Source organism: Bos grunniens, chromosome 1, assembly GCF_055505025.1.
Source record: "Bos grunniens cultivar Pamir isolate PY7600 chromosome 1, Bosgru_T2T1.0, whole genome shotgun sequence".
Taxonomy (NCBI): Eukaryota; Metazoa; Chordata; class Mammalia; order Artiodactyla; family Bovidae; genus Bos; species Bos grunniens.
Genome location: NC_141165.1, coordinates 57,352,308 through 57,374,778, shown reverse-complemented (window position 1 = coordinate 57,374,778; position 22,471 = coordinate 57,352,308). Strand labels below are relative to the sequence as shown.

The 22,471-nt window shown below is 36.2% G+C and overlaps 1 protein-coding gene across 12 annotated transcripts in view; it reads left to right on the top strand.

Annotated features, from left to right (window-relative positions):
• The window catches only part of ZBBX (zinc finger B-box domain containing), a 125,439-nt gene that overhangs the window by 82,675 nt on the left and 20,293 nt on the right, over window positions 1-22,471 (top strand). For 7 of the 12 annotated variants that reach the window (XM_086318041.1, XM_086317978.1, XM_086317986.1 and 4 more), the window contains 6 exons: window positions 3,870-3,979; window positions 4,331-4,431; window positions 7,087-7,169; window positions 9,423-9,562; window positions 18,062-18,369; window positions 22,179-22,332. In XM_086318041.1, the coding sequence (XP_086174167.1) occupies window positions 3,870-3,979; window positions 4,331-4,431; window positions 7,087-7,169; window positions 9,423-9,562; window positions 18,062-18,369; window positions 22,179-22,332 (896 nt within the window). The remainder of the gene's footprint in view (window positions 1-3,869; window positions 3,980-4,330; window positions 4,432-7,086; window positions 7,170-9,422; window positions 9,563-18,061; window positions 18,370-22,178; window positions 22,333-22,471) is intronic. The other 5 variants (XM_086317983.1, XM_086317990.1, XM_086318058.1 and 2 more) reach the window with 1 other exon arrangement.

Genomic DNA, 22,471 nt, shown 5'->3' with positions numbered 1-22,471 from the left:
ATAAAGATGTTTGTTTTTCACAGTTCTTAAGGCTGGGAAGTCCAAGATCAAAGTGCCAGCAGACTTGGTGACTGGGTTGTCTTCTCACTGTGTCCTCAAAGGGCAGAAGGGGTGAGAGGTCTCTCTTGGGTTTCTTTTATAAGGGCACTAATCCCATTCATGAGGCATCTACTGTCTTGAACAAGTCGCCCCCCAAATGCTCACCACCTAGTACCATCACCATGGAGGTTAGAGTTTCAATGTACAAATTTTGTGGGGACACAGACATTCAGAACAGAGCTTTCTGCTCTTGGCCTTCCACAGTTTATGACCTTCCCATTTAAAGAATATTTTCATTCTGTCCCAATAGACTCCAACGTCTTAAGTCGTCTCACTGTCACCTCAAAATTCTACTCTTAATTCTAAAATCTTATCTAAATATCATCTGAATCAGATGCGGGTGAGATTCAATGCATGATTCATTCTGAGATAGATTTCTCTCTAACTGTGAATCTGTGTAATCAAATATGTTCTGTGCTTCTGAGATACAATGGTGGGACAAGCATAGGATAGATATTCCTATTCCAAAGGGAGAAATTGGGAATAAAAAAGGAACAAGTCCTGAGCAAGTCTGAAACCTAACAAGACAATGCTGTTAGACCTTAACTCTTGAGAATTTTCCTTTGTCAGTGCTCTGCTGTCCAGGCCCACTGGGTGGAAAGCCCTCTTCTGGACACACTGAGGCAGTAGTGCTGCCTTGAGCCTGGTGTGGCAAGGGCTGGGCCCCCAAGGTTCCGGGTGGCTCTATCTGTTTTGCCATCCCCATGATTTTGGGTGGCCCCATTCCTCTGATGACTCTGAGATGGGTCACATGGTTGTGATTCCCCTGACCTGGAATTATGATTGTTCTAGTCTGGGATCATAAGGGCAGCCTTACCCTCAGGGTTTTACTGGACATTACTGCATTGGAGATTCTGTGTTATGGGAAGGATTTTTTATTATTTAGTTGTTAAGTTGTGTCTAATTCTGTTGTGACCCCATGGACTGTAGCCTGCCAGGCTTCCCTGTTCATGGGATTTCCCAGGCAAGAACGCTGGAGTGAGTTGCCATTTCCTTCTCCAGGGGATTTTCCTGACCCAGGGATTGGATCGAGCCCACATCTCCTGCATTGGTAGTTGAATTATCTACTGGTGAGCCACCTGGGAAACCCAATGGGAGGGATAGCCTTGATAATTTCTGAAATAACTTCAGGACCACTCTTCCATTTTCTTGGGTAATAGCTCAAGTCTTCTGTTTAGATGAGTGAGTGATCTCCCTGTTAGATGATCCTTTGGACATATACTGGTACTTCCTGTTATACCTTTTAAAATTAATATTTTCATTTCCTTCAAATAAATATCCAGAAGTGGAATAAGTAAATCATATGGTAGTTCTATTCTGTTTTCCATAGCAGGTGCACTGTTTTTCATTCCCACCAACAGGGTATAAGTTTCTTATTTCTCCTTGTCTTCTCCAGCATTTGTTATTTTCTATTCTTAATGACAATAGCCATTCTAGCAGGTGATATCTCATTGAGATGGTATCTCATTGTGGTTTCAATTTGTGTTTCCCTGATGATCAGTGATGTTGAGCAACTTTTCATATATCTGTTGGCCATCAGTGTGTCTTGTTTGCAAAAATGTCTATTCAGATTCTCTGCCTATTTTAAATTGGGTTGTTTGTTTGTTTTTTTGATTGTTGAGTTGTATGAGTCATTTGTGTACTTTCAATGTCAATTCCTTATTAAATATATGATTTACAGATATCTTTTTTCATTTGATAGGTTGTCTTTTCATTTTCATTTCGTCAATGTTTCCTTTGCTGTGCAGAAACTTTTTAGCTTGATGAAGTCCCACTGGTGTAGTTTTCCTTTTTTTCTAGTGGATCTTTTAAATGCTAGGAAAGTTTCATGAAAGGGATCATACAATTTGTATTTACAGTATTTTAAGGATGGATATTATCAATTAGTTGGTATTTCTACTCCAATCCCCCTATTTTAATTATATCTGCTTCTCAGGTCTAGCTGATCATCAGAAGTATGGGGGCAAGTGAAAATGCTGATTTCTCTACCCAACCTCAGACAAATCAGTGTTTTTAAGGATCGTCTGAGGCAAACCTAAAAATCAATGTTTTTAAGGATTGTCTGAGGCTTTGCATTTAAAAAAAGATTTTCTCTGGTGATTCTGAGGCTAACAGGCCTGTAGTGATACACAGAATAAATTTAGAACACTCATTTCAAGAATGGTTTGGTCAGTTTAGTTTCCCCAATGAACTGGTCAATGCTGGGTATACATTTGTTTAAGTTTTAAAAAAAGGAAAATCTGGTGAGGTAATCCTATTTTAAAGCGTATGTCGTCTTTTATTTATGTGGCATGATCTTTTAACAAAGCAGTGGTGCTAAGGTCTTAATATCCAGAGTGCAGACTTAGTTTGTTCACTAGCTAGTTGTTTGTTCATGGGCAAATCACTTTAATTCTCTTGGTCCACATTTTCTCACCTGCAAAACACTAAGTTTGAAATAGATCTAAGGGGCCCCTTCAGCTCCAGTACTCTATTATCTGGACTGTACAAGGCTTTGGTTCAGAGTTTTGCCCCTAAAAGTTGATGTTTTAACTTCATGAAGGAGTATATAGATATTAATACATGTATGTGTATCAATAATTGAATTTTTATAAAGTATTTTCACATAAAACTGGAAAGAGGTTTCCAGTGGCCAGATACCAGTTTGTCTTTGACCTTTACTGTCTAATATTTTCCATCACTTAATTAAATTGTGGATGTAACATGACATGCTCTTCAAATCTGGATAATATATAAATATTTTGGAGTGTACTGACATATACATTGCATATATTGCGAAAATTCACAGTCACAATTTGCCAGGAGATCATTAAATTTTTGGTGTCTTTGCAAATTGTGAGAGAGGCAATATAGCAAAATGATTAAAAACATGGGCTTGGGGAGGCAGACTGCTTGGATTCAAATTCTCTTTGCTGCATTTACTCACTGAATGACTTTGAACAACTTGGTTAATTTCTTTGTGCTTCAGTTTTCTCACCAAATTAAGATAATAATAATGCCTATTTAGTATTCCTATTAAGATTCAGTACCCCAAATGGTTTAGAACATAGCTTGGAACATTTTTTTTTTTAAATATTGATGTTACCTGTGGATATTATTAAGAAAGCCCTGACTTTTATATGTGGAACTCCACAAGCATTATATAATCTAGAAGAGATGTGCAGCTACTTACTTTCTCAGTTAAAACGTGACTCCCTTCCCCACTGCTTTGGAATATCCTTTGGGATCAAATGCACAAAACCTCTAAAGATTCCCATGCTTCATTGCCTTGTATGTGAGACAGGCCACATCAGACCTCCTTGTTAATTAGGTGAAAGATGCTTCAGCCACAGCACCTCATGTTCATAGAGTGGAAACCTGTTTTATCACCCTGTCGGCTTGGTGGACGTTTAGAAAAATATCTTCAGTTCCCTGTGTGAGATGCAGCACACCTTTGTAAATTAGCTTTTTGAACAGCGTGATGTTTCATGGACTCCATGTGTTTTTTGCAAGAACACTGAATTCTATCATAACTTTGATTTTCATCCTAAACAGAAAAACAGTAGGATATGCAATTAAAAATCTTGTGTGATGTTAATTTGATTTACAAAATTGTTTTAGTAGACTAAGATTATGTTATGCAGTTATACATTTCTTCTGTAAATTAGAGGTATAGCTATATTTTCCTTATTAATTTTGTAGACTCATTTGTTTGTGAAATAAATTAAGATCTCATCCAAAGAAATTTTAGATAATGTACTTTAGGCTTTTAATTGCTTTTTGTTTTGTAGAACTCCACTGGAGCAACTTCAAAACATGCTACCAGACACCTTCATACCTCAGAGTAAAACCACTAGTGAGGCACAATGTTCTCAGAATGAAAATGATGAAGATAGTGATGGTAAGTTCAGCCTCGATGAGATATTTTTGAATTTACTGTATCAACTTATATACACTGAGCATTAATCAGCATCTTCTTTTGGTTTCCTTTACTGTATCATTCTCACTACACTGTACACTATTTCTAGATCAGAATGACACACACTCTCCTTCTTATTCTCTAGATGTAGCTTCTTTTATTTTAAATAGCTTCATTTAAAAGTTGAATGCTAAATAATTTACTTGAGCTGGGAAAATTGAGAGTATTTATACCTTTGAGTGGCTGCACTTCCATTGTTGCCTATGTTATTTGAAGATGAATTACCAGGTAAGCTATACTCTGGATGATATTATTTTTAATCTTATTTTCTAGTTGAAGATATCAAGATACAACCCCCAGCTCTTTTTCTGCCAATAGAAAAATTAAACATAGAGAGACCTGAACCATCTCTAAAAATAGTTGAACTGGATGATGTAAGTGCATAATGACCACTCATATTACTTAACAGAGAGGAAATTCACAACACATAAATTATATGTACTTACCAACTACATATTTATTTTTAGCAAGATAATCTTTCATAATTAAGCATAGTTTAATAGTATAAATTTACAAGTGTTTTAACTTAAATATGCTGGTAGGAATACAGCAGACTATTATTTTAATGTAAACAGTAAATTTGTGAGCTAAATTTATATTGTGTCATAGTATGGGAGATAAGAAGATATTTTAATCTTCTAACTTATAGAGATAGTGTTTAGTGTTTATTTTATTGAGTGGTCAAAAGGTTTGTTCCCAGAAGAACTTTTTGACCAACCCAGTATTTAGTTTTCTACGTTATCATGCTTTTAAACAAAGATTATTCTCATTATATGATATTTATTTAATAAAATTTTTATTCATTTAGTTTGTTGAATGTCATTTAATACTTTTTATTTAAAGGGAAAAGAGTTTTAAGATTTAATGGATTTAGTATAATAATAACTTGAATATAAGCCTCTGGAAAACACCAAGTAAAATCAGCTGGAGCCAGAGTAAGTCATAGCTCCAGCTCCAGGATGAAAGCATTTCTGACTTTCTCATCCTCTAGTAACAGAATATACCCACTGTCCTCAATATTGCTCTTTCTATGGTTGTCATAGTGAAGAAATACAATAGAGGAAGTACTTTTTGACATACTACTTTCTTCTTTAGGTTAATAGCTTCTGCAGTGTGCATGTGTGTGTGTGTATGCCTAGCAACATATTTATTTCTGCTTTGGATAAATTGAAGATTCTGAACAAATTAACACGTCAGATAAGATCAGATCAGATCAGTCGCTCAGTCGTGTCCGGCTCTTTGAGACCCCATGAATCGCAGCACGCCAGGCCTCCCTGTCCATCACCAACTCCCAGAGTTCACTCGGACTCACGTCCATCGAGTCAGTGATGCCATCCAGCCATCTCATCCTCTGTCATCCCCTTCGCCTCCTGTCCCCAATCCCTTCCAGCATCAGAGTCTTTTTCCAATGAGTCAACTATTCACATGAGGTGGCCAAAGTACTGGAGTTTCAGCTTTAGCATTATTCCTTCCAAAGAAATCCCAGGGCTGATCTCCTTCAGAATGGACTGGTTGGATCTCCTTGCAGTCCAAGGGACTCTCAAGAGTCTTCTCCAACACCACACTTCAAAAGCATCAATTCTTAGGTGCTCAGCCTTCTTCACAGTCCAACTCTTACATCCATACATGACCACAGGAAAACCATAGCCTTGACTAGACGGACCTTTGTTGGCAAAGTAATGTCTCTGCTTTTGAATATGCTATCTAGGTTGGTCATAACTTTCCTTCCAAGGAGTAAGTATCTTTTAATTTCATGGCTGCAGTCACCATCTGTAGTGATTTTGGAGCCCAGAAAAATAAAGTCTGACACTGTTTCCACTGTTTCCCCATCTATCTCCCATGAAGTGGTGGGACCAGATGCCATGATCTTCGTTTTCTGAATGTTGAGCTTTAAGCCAACTTTTTCAGTCTCCTCTTTCACTTTCATCAAGAGGCTTTTGAGTTCCTCTTCACTTTCTGCCATAAGGGTGGTGTCATCTGCATATCTGAGGTTATTGATATGTCTCCCGGAAATCTTGATTCCAGTTTGTGTTTCTTCCAGTCCAGCGTTTCTCATGATGTACTCTGCATATAAGTTAAATAAGCAGGGTGACAATATACAGCCTTGACATACTCCTTTTCCTATTTGGAACCAGTCTATTGTTCCATGTCCAGTTCTAACTGTTGCTTCCTGACCTGTATACAGATTTCTCAAGAGGCAGATCAGGTGGTCTGGTATTCCCATCTCTTGAAGAATTTTCCACAGTTTATTGTGATCCACACAGTCAAAGGCTTTGGCATAGTCAATCAAGCAGGAATAGATGCTTTTCTGGAACTCTCTTGCTTTTTCCATGAACCAGCGGATGTTGGCAATTTGATCTCTGGTTCCTCTGCCTTTTCTAAAACCAGCTTGATCATCAGGAAGTTCACGGTTCACATATTGCTGAAGCCTGGCTTGGAGAACATACATGCATGTATATTTGTGGCTGCTCTTCATTAAATTGTTGCTACATAGAGTAAGCTTATGACATGCTGGTCAGAAAACTAAAAACATCTACTTGGCACTGAGGGCTTCCCTGGTGGCTCAGTGGTAAAGAATCTGTCTGCAATGCAAGAGACCTGTGTTTGATCCCTGGTTGGAAAGATCCCCTGGAGAAGGAAATAGCAATCCACTCCAGTATTCTTGCCTGGGAAATCCCATGGACAGAGGAGCCTGAACTCCATGAGGTTGCAAAGAGTCAGATACAGCTGAATGACTAACACTCGCACTTCACTTGGCGCTTTGTAGTTACAAAATAAAATCTAAGTTGTTATGTTTGGCTTTGGATATGATAGTAGTCATGATAAGATGAACTATACAGCAAAAGCCCTCAACAATTATCTGTTGAATTTGTTTAGTTCTCTTGGAATTCATGTTCTATGGCATATAGTCAGTGAGTTTATGACATTTTTTGTGAGAATAAAAATTCTCTAAATGCTGTGAATAAGTTAGCTGGTTAATGTATCATAAATTAACTGAACATACTAATATTATACAACATCCATTTAAGAAGACTTATGAAGTGGAATTTGAAGAACCAGGAAATGCCGTGCCTTATAAAGTTGAGTTAGCAGATGCAGACAGTTCACAAAGGTAAGATATTTCTAATTCACTTTTGATGCTTATTAAACACTCACAAAAAATTTCCTATCTTTTGAGAAGTTCACAACATAAAAAGCATATGAATTTAATGTTAGAATATATTTTACTTAAGCCATCTTTAAATTTGGGTACAGTATTACTGGGCTTTCCTGGTGGCTCAGTGGTAAAGAATCTGTCTGCAGTGCAGGAGATGCTGGAGACACAGTTTCAAGCTCTGGGTCGGGAAGATCTCCTGCAGAAGGAAATGGCAACCCACTCCACTATTGTTGCTTGGGAAATTCCATGGACAGAAGAGCCTGGAGGGCTATAGTTCATGGGGTTGCAGAGAGTCAGACGTGACTGAGCATAGCACACAATATTACTAATATTTATCAGCACTCAATAATTAGAAAATTATCTATAATCATATGTTTATGCTTTACCTAACATCTGGATTATTTAATAGATGCTTCAGAATTTAGGAATTGTCATTATTTGAAGTGACAGATACTCTTTGGATTTTGATTACTTCAGTTTGTTATGAACCCTAAATAAAAATGTATACTAATGATTAGGTTGAGAGACAAAAAAAAGCCTCCAAACTATAGATTACTTCTTAGGTAGATTTTACTGTGTGATAAATAAATGAATTATAATGATTCAGGTTGTAACTTTAAAAAAAATTTGTCATTTTGAATGAAAAATAATATCTTGCTGTATCTACTAGTAATATATAAATTATTCCAAGTCCTCTCTGCTGTTGAAACCTTGGCTAGGATTTCAGGTGTTTTGACTGCAAAGTATTAAGTTGGGTAAACAGCAGAATGAAGCTTCTATTAGGTAGCCCTTACACCGATTCTTTGTTTATATGTTCAGATCACCTTAGGCCCCTGTCAGTATTTTGGAACAGCAGTGGGCCTAAGTGATGCCCTTGGGCCTGAAAGTATTCTGGCCTGGAGAATTTCATAGACACAGGAGCCTGGCAGGCTACAGTCCATGGGGTCGCAAAGAGTTGAACAGGACTGAGCAACTTTCACTTTCACTTTGGACACATAGACCCAGATATCTAGCAGCAAATGTGCTTTTGGCAGGAGACAACCAGATTCTGGTCAGTAGGTAAGAGGTTTATACTTATACGCACTACTGTAAACCAAGGAAGTACAGCATTTCTACTCTCTAATTTGATTCTTTTATATATTTTATCACAAGCCTTTCCCTTGACCTCCATGTTAGAAAAGGCAGAGAGAGTTACTGATTATGGTTTGGCAATAGTTTTGCATATTGGATTTGGAGGTGCCCATAGAGCTTCTTTTCTAGAAAAATCATAAAGGATCATATGTGACACAAAAGAACCTTTTTGGTCAAGCATAATCCATGAGTTTTTATGGTGGTACTATGTAGAGCTTGCAGCTTCCCTGGTGGGCTCAGCAGTAATGAATCAGACTGCAATGCAGAAGATCACCTGCCAAACAGGAAATGCCGCTTCCCTCTCTGGGTGGGGTAGATCACCTAGTGAAGGAAATGGCAACTCACTCCAGTATTCTCACATGGAAAATCCAATGGACAGAGGAGCCTGGCAGTTACATTCCATGGGGTCACAAAGAGTCAGACACGAATTAGTGACTAACCCACCCACTACCATGTAGAGCTTACATAATATCAAGTATTATTAAATTCAACTCATAGAAAGTGTTGTTCAATTTTAACTATGCTTGTATATGGTAATCATCATTAAAATTGAGATATAAATACCACATAAGGCTTTTGAACCCATATAGTCATGATGAACAAATAAAAAGTTTATTTAAGCAATAAAATCTTATTTTCATCAGCTTGATGAAATTGAAAGATATCTCTTCATTTTTAGAAGAAAGACCATATGAAATTAAACTTACTTTAGACTATTTTTTAAAAAAGAAACTTTCAATGAAAAATTTGCAGCTAAATCAGGTTTGTTCCAGTTGCCTATTTCTTTTAAATTCATAATACTGTTAAGGTACTTGCTGTTTTAGAATGCATCTACAGTATGTTGAAACAAGTATTAAATTAATGTGAATAACCTTATTTCCTTAAGGTTTTACTATATTTAGTTTAATAAGCTGAGTTTTAAATTTTATTTATAATTTATTTTTATTTATTTATAATTTAAATTAATTTATAATAATAAGTAAATTACTATATTTATTTCAATAAGCTGAGTGTTTTAACATTTTTATGTATAATTTCTTTCAACTATATTCTCTTGTTTGTCCCTAAACATGAAAGTCACACATTTCGTGATTATCAGAATGCTTTTCTGTATGAAAATGACATCCATCAACATCATGTATTTACCAACAGAAAATCTGACCTCTTCCACCTTCATCTGAATAACAACTCTTTTTTTTGTAAAGACAACTCAAAAGGTAACTTTTTTCATTTTTGCTTAATATTATTAACAGTGAATATTAGTAATTTAATAAAATCAATAGGTATTGCAGGTTATATAAAGCTTTGCCTATTTTGCTGTTCATTTTAAACCCAGAAAATTTGATACTCAGAACATTGGTTGAAAATATGTAACTTTCTATCAAATATTCTTTTTAGTTAATGGATAATGGTATTTGTATTAAGAGAAAAAAACAGCCAAATATAAAACTACTCTGAAAGTTATACCTGAGCTATCATTTAAAAGTTTACATGGCTGGGCTCTTTGGACAGAAGTCTGATTGGCATGCTTTACTTTGTTCTCCCTTGCACTATTTCTTTTCCTAAAATATTTGAGTTGTAGAGTTTCACATAAGTGATAAAACCAAACCAATACAAATCATCTCTTTATATAGCTACATTGTTATTACTAGTACCCTGGGGATCTATAGATTAGAATACTGTGTACTAATGTCTGGTTTTAATTTCCAGATGCTGAGATCATTTTAAAGACAGTCATAGCAAAGTATCCTGGCCTGGGAGTCAGAATTTGTTTTCATTTCTGCCTTAAATCATTGTGTGACCTTGAACATACCACTTCCTTTCTTAATCTCATTTACCAAAACTAAAATATAGGAATTAGATGATTTCTAATCTGCTTTTATCTATTTAGGATTTTATTTTATCTACTTAGATTTTCAGAAAAACCAATAAATATTTCTTATGTGAAGAATTTGAGAGAGACCAGAGATCATTACTTAAAATAACTCATAGTAAAACTGATGATTACCTTTTCATTGGGTAGCAGATGGTAGAGAACAGTGATTTAAGGTAATCCTGCTGATTTTAACATCTTTGGCTACTAAGCTTCTAAATCATATGACCATGAACTATATCCATATGGGAATTTAGGCCTTTGCAGGGCTCCAAGTCTAGGCCATAAGCTGTTTTTAACCTTCCTGGAGCATGGTGTTACAACTGTGTTTGGGAAAATGCTAAATACAAATGGCCATTAAGTGTTACTTTAAAGATTCTTGATTTATTTAAATAGACTTTATTTTTTAAAGCTGTTTCAGGTTCATAGGAAAATTCAGCAGGAAGTACAGAGTTTCCATATACTCTCAGCCTCCACAAACTCATAGCTTCTTCTACTACCAGCATCCCAAACCAGAGTAGTACCTTTGTTATGTATCATTTTTACTGAGAGTCCCCAGGTTACATTAAGGTTCTCTCTTGGTGGTGTACATTCTGTGGGTTTGGACAAATGTATAATGACTTGTAACCAACATTATAGAATAATATAAGGTTTATAAAAACTTTGTATAAAATTTGTATAAACTTTGCCATAAAAATCCTCTGTGCTGTGCCTTTTCACACAACACTCCTTCCTAACCCTTAGCAACCACAGATCTCTTTACTCTCCAGTTTTGCCTTTTCGAGATGGTTATAGCTGAAATCATACAAGTCTTTTCAGATTGACTTCTTTTACTTAATAAAATGCATTTAAAGGTGTCCCCATGTGTTTTTGTGGCTTGATGGCTCACTTATTTTTATTGCTGAATAGGATTCCATTGTCTGGATGTACCACAACTTATTTATATGTTAACTTATTAAAGGACATCTTGGTTGTGTTCAAGTTTTGGTGATTGTGAATAAAACTGCTACAAACATCCATATGTGAGTTTTTGTTTAGACATAAGTTTTTAACTTATTTAGGTAAATAACAAGGAGCACAGTTGTTGGATCATGTGGTGAGAAATATATTTAATTTTGTAAGAAACCACCAAACTCTCTTTCAAATTGACTTTACCACTTTTCATTGTCACCAACAATTAGTGAGTCTTACTGTTCTTCACATTCTTGCCAGTATTTGGAATGCTCAGAGTTTTGGATTTTTGTGATCCTAATAATTATATGTTTTTTTTCAGTCTGTCTACCCTCTGATGGAGAAGGATAAGAGGCGTATGGAAGCTTCTTGATGGGAGAGACTGACTGAGAGGGAAACGGTCTTGCTCTGATGGGCAGGGCCATGCTCAGTTCAGTTGCTCAGTCATGTCCGACTCTTTGTGACCCCATGGACTGCAGCACTCCAGGCCTCCCTGTCCATCAACAACTCCCGGAGTTTAGTCGAACTCATATCCATTGAGTCGGTGATGCCATCCAGTATCTCAGCCTCTGTAGTGCCCTTCTCCTCCTGCCTTCAAATCTTTCCCAGCATCAGGGTCTCTTCAAATGAGTCAGTTCTTCACATCAGGTGGCAAAGGTATTGAAGTTTCAGCTTCAGCATCTGTACTTCCAATGGATATTCAGGACTGATTTCCTTTAGGATGGACTGGTTGGATCTCCTTGCAGTCCAAGGGACTCTCAAGAGTCTTCTCCAACACCACAGTTCAAAGGCATCAATTCTTCAGCACTCAGCTTTCTTTATACTTCAACTATCACATCCACACAGGACTACTGGGAAAACTATGGCTTTGACTAGATAGATCTTTATTGGCAAAGTAATGTCTCTGATTTTTAATATACTGTCTAGGTTGGTCATAACTTTTCTTCCAAGGAGTAAGTGTCTTTTAATGTTTTGGGAGCCCCCCAAAATAAAGTCTGTCACTGTTTCCACTGTTTCCCCATCTATTTGCCATGAAGTGATGGGACCAGATGCCATGATATTAGTTTTCTGAATGTTGAGCTTTAAGCCAACTTTTTCACTCTCTTTTTCACTTTCATCAAGAGGCTCTTTAGTTCTTTTTCACTTTCTGCCATAAAGAGGGTGTCATCTGCATATCTAAGGTTATTGATATTTCTCCTGGCAATCTTGATTCCAGCTTGTGCTTCATCTAGCCCAGAATTTCTCATGATGTACTCTGCATATAAGTTAAATAAGCACGGTGACAATATACAGCCTTGACATACTCCTTTTCCTATTTGGAACCAGTTTGTTGTTCCATGTCCAGTTCTAACTGTTGCTTCCTAACCTGCATACAGATTTCTCAAGAGGCAAGTCAGGTGGTCTGGTATTCCCATCTCTTTCATAATTTTCCACAGTTTATTGTGATCCACACAGTCAAAGGCTTTGGCATAGTCAATAAAGCAAAAATAGATATTTTTCTGGAACTCTTTTGCTTTTTTGATGATCCAGCGGATGTTGGCAGTTTGATCTCTGGTTCCTCTGCCTTTTCTAAATTCAACTTGAACATCTGTAAGTTCATGGTTCATGTGTTGTTGAAGCCTGGCTTGGAGAATTTTGAGCATTACTTTACTGGCATGTGAGATGAGTGCAATTGTGCGGTAGTTTGAGCATTCTTTGGCATTGCCTTTCTTTGGGATTGGAAGTAAAACTGACCTTTTCCAGTCCTGTGGCCACTGCTGAGTTTTCCAAATTTGCTGGCATAATGAGTGGAGCACTTTCACAGCATCATCTTTTAGGATTTGAAATAGCTCAACTGGAACTCCATCATCTCCACTAGCTTTGTTCATAGTGGTGCTTCCTAAGGCCCACTTGGCTTCACATTACAGGATGTCTGGCTCTAGGTGAGTGAGATGATACCACCCTAATGTCAGAAAGTGAAGAAGAACTAAAGAGCCTCTTGATGAAAATAAAACAGGAGAGTGAAAAAGTTGACTTAAAACTCAACATTCAGAAAACGAAGATCATGGTATTTGGTTCTATCACTTCATGGCAAATAGATGAGGAAACAGTGAAAATAGTGACAGACTTTATTTTTTTGGACTCCAAAATCACTGCAGATGGTGACTGCAGCTATGAAATTAAAAGACACTTACTCCTTGGAAGAAAAGTCATGACCAAACTAGACAGCATATTAAAAAGCAGAGACATTACTTTGCCAACAATGGTCCATCTAGTGAAAGCTATATTTTTCCAGTAGTCATGTATGGATGTGAGAGTTGGACTATAAAGAAAGCTGAGCACTGAAGAATTGTTGCTTTTGAACTGTGGTGTTAGAGAAGAGTCTTGAGAATCCCTTGGACTCCAAGGAGGTCCAACCAGTCCATCTAAAGGAAATCAGTCCTGAGTATCCATTGGAAGTACTGATGCTGAAGCTGAAACTCCAATACTTTTGCCACCTGATGCGAAGAACTGACTGATTTGAAAAGACCCTGATGCTGGGAAAGACTGAAGGGAGAAGGAGAAGGGGATGACAGAGGATGAGATAGTTGGATGGTATCACCGACCTATTGGACATGAGTTTAAGTAAACTCTGGGAGTTGTTGATGGACAGGGAGGCCTGGCATGCTACAGTCCATGGGGTCACAAAGAGTCGGACACGACTGAGCCACTGAACAGAACTGAATTGAATAACTGTGTAGTGGTATCTCATTTTAATTTGAAATTCTGTAGTGACATATATTGTTGAACATCTTTTCGTATGCTTATTTGCCAAATATGTCATCTGTGTTATCTTTTAAGGTTTTTGGCCCATTTTTTAATCGGATTGTCTATTCTTTTACTTTGAAAGTTTAGAGTTCTTTTGCATATTTTAGATTGCAGTATTTTATGTATGTGTTTTGCAAAAACTTTCTCCAAATATGTGGATTATCTCCTCACTCTCATAGCAGTATCTTTCATAGAACAGAAAATTTTCATTTTAATGAAATTGAGCTTATAAATTATTTCTTTCGTGCATCCTGTCTTTTGTGTTGTATCTTAAAATGTCATTAGAATAACCAAGATCTTCTGAATTTTCCCCTATCACTTTGCAGTGTTATAGTTTTGCATTCTAATGCTACTGCTACTGCTAAGTCACTTCAGTCGTGTCCGACTCTGTGCGACACCAGAGACAGCAGCCCACCAGGCTCCCACGTCCCTGGGATTCTCCAGGCAAGAACACTGGAGTGGGTTGCCATTTCCTTCTCCAATGCATGAAAGTGAAAAGTGAAAGTGAAGTCACTCAGTCCTATCCGACTCTTAGCGACCCCATGGACTGCAGCCCACCAGGCTCCTCCGCCCATGGGATTTTCCAGACAAGAATTCTGGAGTGGGGTGCCATTGCCTAGTTTTATTATTCCTTTGTGTTAACTTTTATGAAGAGTATGGTCTGTGTCTGGATTTATTTTGAGGCATATGCATATTCACATGTTCCAACACCACTTGTTGGAAAGACTATATTTTCTCCATTGTACTGCCTTTACTCTTTTGTTAAAGATCAGTTGATTATATTTATGTGGATCTATTTATGGATTCTCCTTTTCATTCCACTAATCTGTTTTTATACTTTTGCTCGTATCACTTTGTCTTGATTACTGTGTTGTTTATTTGCTAAGTCGTGTCTGACTCTTTTTTAACCCCATGGACTGTAGCCTGCCAGGCTCCTCTGTGCATGGGATTTCCCAGGCAAGAATATTTTAGTGGGTTGCCATTTCCTTTCCGGAGTATCATCCTGATCCAGATATCAAACCTGCATCTCCTGCATTGGCAGGCAGATTTTTTACCACTGAGTCACTAGTGAAACCCTTTGCTTAGTATAACTGTATGATAATTTTTTCAGTTGTGTAGTGTCAGTCCTTTGACTTTGTTCTTTTCCTATATTTTGTTGCCTGTTCTGGGTCTTTTGTCTCTGCATATAAACTTTAAAACCAATTTGTCAATATATACAAATAGCTTGTTGCGACTTTGATTGGGATTATATTGAATCCATAGATGAAATTGGGAAGAAGTGACATCTTGACAAATTGAGTCTTCTTATCTATGAATGTGAACTAGTGTGAAAAAAATACTTATTTAATTTTTTGTATTTCTTTCATCCAGTTTATTTTTTTCATCCAGTTTTCCTTATATAGGTCTTTTTTGTATTTTTTTTTTAGATTTATACCTGAGTATTTCAATTTCATGTGCTAATGTAAATGGTACTGTGTTATTAATTTTTAATTTCACTTGTTCATGTTAGTGTGTAGGAAAGCAAATGCCTTTTGTAAGCTCAACTTGTATCTTCAACCTTGCAATAAGCACTTATTAATTCCAGGAGTTTTTTTGTTGTTGTTGTTAGTTCTTTTGGATTTTGTACCTAGACATTCTTGTAATCTATGAACAAAATCAGGTTTATGTCTTCCTTTTCGGTCTGCATACCTTTTATTTCCTTTTCTTATCTTATTGAATTAGCTATGACTTCCAGTACAGTGTTGAAAAGGAGTGGTAAGAATGGAGATCTTTGTTTTGTTCCTGATATTTGAGATAAAGTTTTTTTTTTTTTTTTTTTTGCGAGAAACTGAAACCCAATTTAATATAATTTAACTACAATAAGAACACAATAGGACACAGAAAATACCAGAGACCAATGATTTCCTCATAGGTAATTTTACATAAATTACATTAAAAGAATTGTTTTAGGAGTCCAGGGAAGAAAATTTTGCTTTACATGAAAACTATTGATTCATTTTCTTTTTTTTTAACTCTAATTTTTATTTATTTATTTAAATTTTATTTTACTTTTAAACTTTACAAATTGTATTAGTTTTGCCAAATATCAAAATGAATCTGCCACAGGCACACATGTGTTCCCCATCCTGAACCCTCCTCCCTCCCTCCTCCCCATACCATCCCCCTGGGTCATCCCAGTGCACTAGCCCCAAGCATCCAGTATCATGCATCGAACCTGGACTGGCAACTCGTTTCATACATGATATTCTACATGTTTCAATGCCATTCTCCCAAATCTTCCCACCCTCTCCCTCTGCAACAGAGTCCATAAGACTGTTCTATACATCAGTGTCTCTTTTGCTGTCTCGCACACAGGGTCACTGTTGGCATCTTTCTAAATTCCATATATATGTGTTAGTATACTGTATTGGTGTTATTATTAAGTATTTTGTTAACTGTGGTTTTTTTTGTAGGTAGTCTTTATTAAGTTGAGAAAGTTTCCCTTTATTTTTAGTTTGCTAAGGATTTTTATTATGAATGAGTGTTGGATTTTGTCGAATGCTTTTTCTGCATCTGTTGATATGATCCTCTGATTTTTCTTCTTTAGCCTCTTGATATGACAGGTTAGAATAATTGATTTTTGAATGTTGAACCCAGACAACTATTTTTTATGACTTAACAGGGCTTCTAACGAATAGACTAAATTAAATCATATCTGTACTTTCTGCATCACATAGTATGCATTATTAAAATGTTGTGTTCTCACTTTTCCAGCAGCAGTAAATCCCTATAATGGAATTTTACAATCTAGCAAAAATACTGTAGAGGTTAGTTGTAGACATTTACACTTAGGAAATGACATCTCCTTCCACACACAAAAAAAGAAAAAAACCTAGATTCAGATAATTTATTTTCAAGCTTATTAGGAAAGTACAGCATTTTCATAAAAGTTTTATTACATTGAATAGGTTTCATAAAGGTTTTCTATAAAATATTTTTCTGACATACAACTTATTACATTTCTCACAGTACTTATGCAATTTAGAGGTGATAATTGAAAATGGAAGTTCTAAATAGTATGTGCAATTGCTGAGTTATATAAACATTTGATTGCAGCAATGGGCTGTAAGACAGAGTTTATTTCATGGAAGACTATTTTAGTTTATAGCTTCTACTATTTTACACAGTCTATTTATACAGATAAGATATGCATATTGGAAAGAGAATATGGGCTAATCAAAGGAAGCTATATTTAGTTTGGATAAATATGTGTATGTGGTAATGAAAGCAATATGGTGTAAATTTTTTTTTAAAGAATTTTATTCTTAAGAAAATCTAGACTAAAGTTTCATAATCCTAGTTTCACATTATAATCACCTGGAGAACTTGGTGGGGGAGAGGGGGAAAGAAACAAACAAGCAAAATGTTTGATTCCTACAGTCAGTGTTTGATTTAATTGGTTTGGGGTCAGGCCCATACACTGACAGTTTTAAAGAGTAACATCAGACAACTCCATTGTGCATCCAGGTTGAAAACCAGTGATCTACCCCAAATGATTTATTTAAAGCAGACATAATGAGGTGGGTGATTAATATAATCTAGCTCATCTTGTAGCTTTCCAGAGGCAGGTGTCTCGGCACAAACATTCTCTGTGCCCCTAACTGCTGCAGTTCTTTCATCTGGCAGACTTCCCATGGTCCTCTCCTCATCACTACTTATGCTAAGCAAAAGAGGTAAAATGTGGAAAGTAAGGTTTTCTCTGCATTGTTTCTCATAAATTATTGATATAAAACTTGAGTGGGACAGAGGGTAGAAAAGTAGAAATTGAACCTCAGGCTGAAATGGAAACTTGTGTCAATTTCAAGATTGCATCATAAAGTAAAACCTTGTCTCCCTCCGTTTGTCTAAATCATTTAAGTCTGAATATATAGGTAAATTAGGATTGTCATTTATGAGCATAAGCTGTATAAAAGTCTTTAAAAGTGAGGACTCAGTAAAGAAAATTGATTTTAAAAATAGTGTTTAATGATAAATATTTATACCACAGAAGTGTTGGTGAACAGTTTAATCCATTTATTTATTTATAATTATTTACTTAACTTTTGTAAATATGTGTTTTCAACAGCAGGAACTTCACACGCAGATTTTGATACCTTTGTGGATCCTGACACATACTCTCCTGCTATTGAAAAATTAGAGGAAAACATTTATTTTGAGAGAAATTTGAAAGAGGAAAGCATAGATATAGAAAGTAATAAAAAGCATGAAGATTCCCATATACCTCTTGAGAGCAAGGATTCTTTGCCAAGTACAGATTTAGAAAAGCCCTGCATTAAGGAGAAATTATCTGAAGAGGACAAGAAATCCTTGGAATTCAGCAACCTGCATGAGAGGCCAAACTTTGAAGATTCTAAAACTACAGAGTCACCACTGGTAAATATCTATTATCTTTACTGTATTAAAATTTTATAATTATCATCATAAAAAATTTATATTGACACAGAATATTCTTAAATGTTACTTCCTATTGAATTTAAAATGTACAACTTTGTAGTCGAAGAGTAACTCGTATGGGAAAGAATGTAAATGATTTATAGAAGAAATTCTAATATGGTAAATGCCATTATAACAAATGACTTTCTATGACAAATAATTTAAGGCCCACCTCATGCACCATAGTACGAGTGCTGTTACTTTCCTAAATGAAATTCATTATTAGGAATAATTTAGTATAATAAATCCTCTCTAGCTTTCTACTCTATAGTCACTGGTTAAAATGAAAAAAAAATTGCAGTTTTGTAGATAAAACTAGTTTTGTGGCTTAATGTAAACATAATATTTAAAAGGTAATTCTTCAGGAATATAGCTAATAAAGAAATAGGATATAGTTTTGTTTCTTCTTAGAGGAAAAAGATAAAGTAGTTCATTATTGAATTACTGCCAAATTTAAAAACTATATTTGAATCTCTGTTCTATGTACTAAAATCTTAAGTGATTATAATTATTAATAAGTTATTTAAAATTTGGACAAATTAAATGTTAAATTCTTTGGAAATTGGGCAAGTCAAATATTTTAACAAGATTTTAAAGTCATTTGCAATGAATTGCCATGGTACTTAAACTGAAGATAGGATCAAAGAGTTACAGAATGAGTATTGAGCTGCTGCTACTTCTGCTCAGGGGATTGAATTTCTATACCTACTTAGTGATAGGCCTTGTTCCTTTTCAAAGTGAGAAATTAGAACTGAGACCTCTGCAGAAACCTTAGATCCCTAGAAGTCTGCTCTGTCTCTGAAGGAATACACAAGGAGACATACTCACAGGTACAGGATGAAAGGAAACTACTTTCTGCAGGGGATCAGGCCTAAGTCAATAAATACCTTATCTGAAAAATGGAAATCTTAGGCTTTCATCTAGTTTCAGTTTAGAGTTTGACTGTACATTTCTTGGAATCTGAAAGTTCCAAGTAAGAAATGTTGGAATCTGCAACACTGATGTTGACCTGTGTCTACTGATGCCCTGATATATCTGACAAAAGTAAACCTCAGCCCCTGGTAGAAAGACATTCCCACAATTTAGCCAATAATCAGTTCAGTTCGGTTCAGTTCAGTCTCTCAGTCGTGTCTGACTCTTAGCTAATAATAGATTCCCCCAAATCAACCTCCACTTCAGCTGAACTTCTCCCCTTTCCAACAAAGAAAACAATTGATCATGGAATGAATTTCAGCAAATAGAACAAATAAGAACTCTGATTTTCCAGTTTCCAAAGGGCATCGTGCCTAGAGCTAAGTGACACACACACTGTGTGCTGTGTTATACAGAGAAATTTTGGATACACTCAGATGTAATTATAGTAAATAACTTACATTGTAATAGTGTATGTCAACTTCAACACAATAATACAATTAATTCATTGAAGGCAAAAGGCGAAGGGAGGTGGCAGAGGATAAGATGGTTAGATGACATCCCTGACTCAATGGACATGAATTTGAGCAGATATCAGGAGATGGTGAAGGACAGGGAAGCCTGGCATGCTGTAGTCCCTGGGGTCACAAAGAGTCAAACACTACTTAGTGACTGAACAACAACAGCAATTAATGTTACATATAAAGACTAACATATATACTGTAGTATAGATACCTGAAGCAAGTCTTTTAAATTACTACTATTGTGTGATAAAGTTATATTATCTGTTGTACACATCTATAGAAAACATTTCATTATTAAAATTGAAATGTTAAAAAACTACTACTAATTTTGATCCCTTATACTACTGTTGTAAAAAGAAAAGTGGTAAATGATTGCATCATAGAGCACAATGCTTTACACTTAGTTGTAGAATCTACTTTCCTTTCATCCCAAATGACTACGCATGAACTTTTTACTTTCCTCCGGCCCTAGGAGAAACAATTCCCTGAGCGGAAACTGTTTAGAAATCTGCTGTGATCCTGTAGAAAATTCATTAGTGAGCAGTAGGGGCAGATTTTAGCAGTGGCATTCCTTCAGAGTTTGAGACAGTACATTTAGCACTTCAGTCTCCAGAAACTGAGTTCTTCATAAAAGTACGGAATTGTAGTTAGTTGCAGAGCAGCAGCAGTGAGGTGGAGACACGTGCAAGGAAGAGTATGAACTAATCAGGACCTCTTGGTTTTAAATGTGGAACTACCAGTTGTTAACTAGATGAGATTGGGCAAACAAACAAATTCACTCTCATTGTTCTCTGTTAACCTAAGCTTTAAAAAAAATTTCCGTATTTTCAAATGTCTGATCCAGATATGAGCTCCATCAGAAGGGCTTCTGTGGATTGGCGATCAGTGTCTGGGAGAGCCGCTGCAGATGTCATGAGTAGGGACTTGGACTTGCCTTTGAAGGAAGTGCTCTATTGGTCCCTAGCTTCAATTTGTAATGGTTTCTCATTTATATGACTTATCCATTTGAATGGAGTTATAATAATTTTAACTGTGTGATTAGCACCTTGAAACAGACTGCGTTTGGGCATTATTTAGATACATGAAGGAACTGTTAAATGCTGATGGCGACTCTAATGGCATTTTAAGCCTATCTAGAGCTCTCACTGGGTTTCCCCAGTTGCTTAGTGGTGGATTCCACCTGCAATACAGGAGATGCAGGAACACAGGTTCAATTCCTGGGTCCGGAAAATCCTCTGGAGGAGGCCGTGGCAACCCACTCCAATATTCTTGCTGGGAAAATCCCATGGACAGAGGAGCCTGGAAGGCTACAGTCTGTGGGATTGCAAAGCATAGGACACAACTTAATAACAGCACAGCACAGCAGCACAGCCTTCTCACTGGTACATCTCTAATGTTTTCTACCAGATTCATGTACTTGATAGGCTTCCCAGGTGGCTCAGAGGGTAAAGCATCTGCCTGCAGTGCGGGAGACGGGGGTTCGATCCCTGGGTCGGGAAGATCCCCTGGAGAAGGAAATGGCACCCCACTCCAGTACTCTTGCCTGGAAAATCCCATAGACTGAGAAGCCTGGTAGGCTACAGTCCATGGTGTCGCAAAGAGTGGGACACAACTGAGCGACTTCACTTCACTTTACTTCATGTACTTTATAAATCTCATTTATATTCTTCCCTAGGATGAAAGCATATCAAAATAAGAGTTCACACAGTAGTAGAGGAAGCCTAGGCTTCAAATCAATGAGATCTATATATAGAATCTAGGTCTGCTAGTTTTTTAGCTGTATAAAGTTCACAAATCACTTAGCTCACTCTTGACTCAGTTTCCCCTTGATTATTTTCTTCATAGTGAATGTTTTGTTAACTTGGATTTTCTCTGTGACCAAGATCAGATCAGATTTGTTTCCATCCAGTATTTTGCTTTCATCTTTGAATTTATTTTACATATAGTCAAAGACACTAATCAAAAGCATAGCATATGAGAAAGACTCTATTTTCCAGAGTAATTTATGTGCAAAGACACTGAGGGAAGAAAATAAGGAAAGAAAAGATAAAACTTAATTTTTATTTTAAATGAGTTTCAATCCTCCTTAGATTTAATGGCAACTTTCAGATCATTACCATAATTGTGGTTTATACATTTTTCCAAGCTTACTCTGTATAAATGTTGTGTAACAATTTGTCTCCACAACTAGAACCTAAACTTGATGTGGGCAAAATCCATGCTAAAAACATAGTGGGTGCTCAATGAGTGATTTGCTACTTTGTGTGGATAAGATAAAATAAACTTAATTTTGTTGAATATTTTGTTTCCTAGTTGTTACAAGAAATAGCCCTCAGGAGTAAGCCCATAACTGAACAATATCAAGGACTTGAAAGATTCTTTGTTTTTGATAAAAATGAAAGACTCAACTTACTTCCTTCTCATAGCTTAGAATGCAGCTCCTCCAATACTAGGATTACAATTGCAGGTAAATTCAGACATAAAATCAGATGGCCTGTGGACCGAGCTAACAACTTTCTGACATGTTTTAAAAAACAGTTTGTCAACATCTTAGGCAATACTGAGTAATTCTGTTTACCAAATGTAATTGTTTTCTTATTTTATAG